Source organism: Zalophus californianus, chromosome 9, assembly GCF_009762305.2.
Source record: "Zalophus californianus isolate mZalCal1 chromosome 9, mZalCal1.pri.v2, whole genome shotgun sequence".
Classification (NCBI taxonomy): domain Eukaryota; kingdom Metazoa; phylum Chordata; class Mammalia; order Carnivora; family Otariidae; genus Zalophus; species Zalophus californianus.
In genome coordinates this window covers 15411642-15414527 of record NC_045603.1, presented here as the reverse complement: position 1 = coordinate 15414527, position 2886 = coordinate 15411642, and the positions used below count along the sequence as shown (strand labels likewise).

The following is a 2886-nucleotide window of genomic DNA, read 5'->3' as shown; positions in this document are numbered from 1 at the left end:
TTCTGTTCATGATACAGAAGGCGAGAAAGGATGATGGGTAGGTAACTTTTGTCGCTACCACAGATAATATTTCTTTTAAACCAGCTACCTTCTTTATTTTGTTTTGTTTTTCAGGGCTAAAGGTGGACATAGGCTAATGCACTTGGCAGAGTTAGATCATCATCAAAAAATAAGTAGTTTTCCCCCAGCTGATTAGTTTTCTTTCAGCCAGATCAAAGGTCTGAATTATAGGAGATGCAAAAAACAAAACAAAACAAAACAAAAAAACTACACTGTAATTTTCTCTCCAAATCCCTAACCATGCCTTTAGCGTCTTCTCCCTTCTCCGTAGCTTCACTGCAATTTGTTTTTTAAGCCTGAAATTGCTCCTATCAATGTCCCTTTTGACTTTCCTAATGGCTAGATTTCAGGGATCCACTTCAGTTCGTCGTTTTCTTGAACTTGCTGTTGCTTTGACACCAGTGACCATGTTGTGGTCTTAAAACCATTGACTCCTTTTTTCCCCCTAGCGGAGCGCTTCTGGGCCTGCTGGTCTGTGGCGAGCCGCGGATGCTGGTCTCTGTTCCGCAGGATGGGGTTTGTTAAGGTTGTCAAGAATAAGGCTTACTTCAAGAGATACCAAGTGAAATTTAGAAGAAGACGAGAGGGTAAAACTGATTATTATGCCCGGAAATGCTTGGTAATTCAAGATAAAAATAAGTACAACACACCTAAATACAGGATGATAGTTCGTGTAACCAACAGAGATATCATTTGTCAGATTGCTTATGCCTGCATAGAAGGAGATATGATAGTTTGTGCGGCTTATGCTCATGAACTCCCAAAGTATGGTGTGAAGGTTGGCCTGACAAATTATGCTGCAGCATATTGTACCGGCCTGCTGCTGGCCCGCAGGCTCCTAAATAGGTTTGGCATGGACAAGATCTATGAAGGCCAAGTGGAAGTGACTGGAGATGAATACAATGTGGAAAGCATTGATGGTCAACCTGGTGCCTTCACCTGCTATTTGGATGCAGGGCTTGCCAGAACTACTACTGGAAATAAAGTTTTTGGGGCCCTCAAGGGAGCAGTGGATGGAGGCTTGTCTATCCCTCACAGTACCAAACGATTCCCTGGTTATGATTCAGAAAGCAAGGAATTCAATGCAGAAGTACATCGAAAGCACATCATGGTTCAGAATGTTGCAGATTATATGCGTTACCTAATGGAAGAAGATGAAGATGCTTACAAGAAACAATTCTCTCAATACATAAAGAACAACGTAACTCCAGACATGGAGGAGATGTATAAGAAAGCTCATGCTGCTATACGAGAGAATCCAGTTTATGAGAAGAAGCCTAAGAAAGAAGTTAAAAAGAAGAGGTGGAACCGTCCCAAAATGTCTCTTGCCCAAAAGAAAGATCGGGTAGCTCAGAAGAAGGCAAGCTTCCTTAGAGCTCAGGAGCGGGCTGCTGAGAGTTAATAAACCAAACCACAATTTTCTATGAAGATTTTTCAGATAAAGACAGTAATAAACTTATTCATCAAGCAGCTGTCTGTGTTAAACTCTTATTAATGAAACTGTTGGAAATAACCTGAAATAAAAAAGCAGAGGAGTTAAAAAAAAAAAAAAAAACATTGACTCCATGCTGCTCAGTGCTCTTTCAACTCTTTCTTCATTGTCTCCTGGACCCCAGGGTTCTATCCCAACCCCCCTTCTCCTCTTCCTCCAACACACTTACTGAGGAATGTCAGTCACTCCAATGACTATGTGCCATTGCTGCCAAATCTGTATTTCCAACTCAGACTTCTCTCTTGAGATCCTACGTTATATGTTCAGAGGCTCACCAGGCATCTCCACTTGGAAGACTCACAGATAACTCCAACTTAAGCGTCACAACTGAGCTCCTCTTCTTTTCCCTCAGATCTGTTTCTCCCCCTTTTTTTCTGGTGAGAGTACCCCTACCCACTCCAGATGCCCAACTAGAAACTTGGTAATCACCCTTTTCCTTGTCTTCCCTCCCCCACAACCAATCTCAAAATCCTCCTGTTCCAATTTCCTTTCTATCCCTTGAATCTGTCTCCTCCAATTTCCCCTTCTGTTATGTTGGCTCTCATGTGAGTAGTCTCTCTCATGGATTTTGCAATAGCCCCCTTCCTGACTTCTTTCCTTTGTCTCAAATGCATTCTCCCCACTACTGACAGAGTTGGCTTTTTTAATACAAATATGGTTTTGTTGTTTCCCTGATGAAAGTCTTTCTATGGCTTCCACTTAGGCAGAGATAAAATTGAAAACTTTGGCACAACACACAGGGATCTTGATGATATGATCTCTTTTGCTTGTCTTGTCTTGCTTCCTAACATTCTCTCCTGAGTGTTTCACCACCAGACCTATAACCTGAAGTCCTACATTGATCAACTAGTTTAATCCATTCATTAAACAAATATTTATTGACCTGTAGTTCTGAGTATGGGAATACAGCAGTGAAGAAAACAAAGTCCCTGCCCTCCTGGGGCTTCCATTTCCAGTGGTGGTGTTGAAAGGCTATAAATAAGTAAATTGTATGTCAGGTGATGCTAAGTGTCACAAACAAAAATAAAGAAACCCAGAGAGTGCTGGAGGGCGGTTGCTATTTTAGCAGGGTGGACAGGGAAGACTGCTCTGATGGAGTGACTTTTGAACAGAGACCTGAAAATAATAAGAAGGGGAGCCATGAGAATGTGGGAGGAATGGCATTCTGGGTTGAGGTTGCAGTGATTGCAGAGGCTCTGGGTCGAGAGCATGTCTGGAAAGAGCAACAAGGAGGCCTGGAGAGTGGGAGTAGAGTGAGCAAGGGGAACAATGGTTGAAGATGGGGTCAGAGAAGTAGAAGGGAAACTGGATCACATAGGATCTTAAGGCCGTAG

The 2886-nt window shown here is 42.5% G+C and overlaps 1 protein-coding gene across 2 annotated transcripts; it reads left to right on the top strand.

The window, feature by feature from the left end:
* The first annotated feature begins 496 nt into the window (after nucleotides 1-496).
* On the top strand, nucleotides 497-1598 carry LOC113921873 (60S ribosomal protein L5-like). 2 transcript variants are annotated; one of them, XM_027593269.2, is made up of 2 exons: nucleotides 517-759; nucleotides 895-1598. In XM_027593269.2, exons 1-2 carry the CDS (start codon nucleotides 572-574, stop codon nucleotides 1460-1462), a joined length of 756 nt encoding a protein of 251 aa, XP_027449070.1. In that variant the 5' UTR covers nucleotides 517-571; the 3' UTR covers nucleotides 1463-1598. The 2 variants fall into 2 exon arrangements, with proteins under 2 accessions (XP_027449068.1, XP_027449070.1); XM_027593267.1 differs by having other exon boundaries at nucleotides 497-1598.
* Nucleotides 1599-2886: the final 1288 nt, after the last annotated feature.

Excerpts from the sequence above, each read along its gene's own strand:
- LOC113921873 (XM_027593267.1), top strand. The coding sequence starts at position 572 with ATGGGGTTTGTTAAGGTTGTCAAGAATAAGGCTTACTTCAAGAGATAC.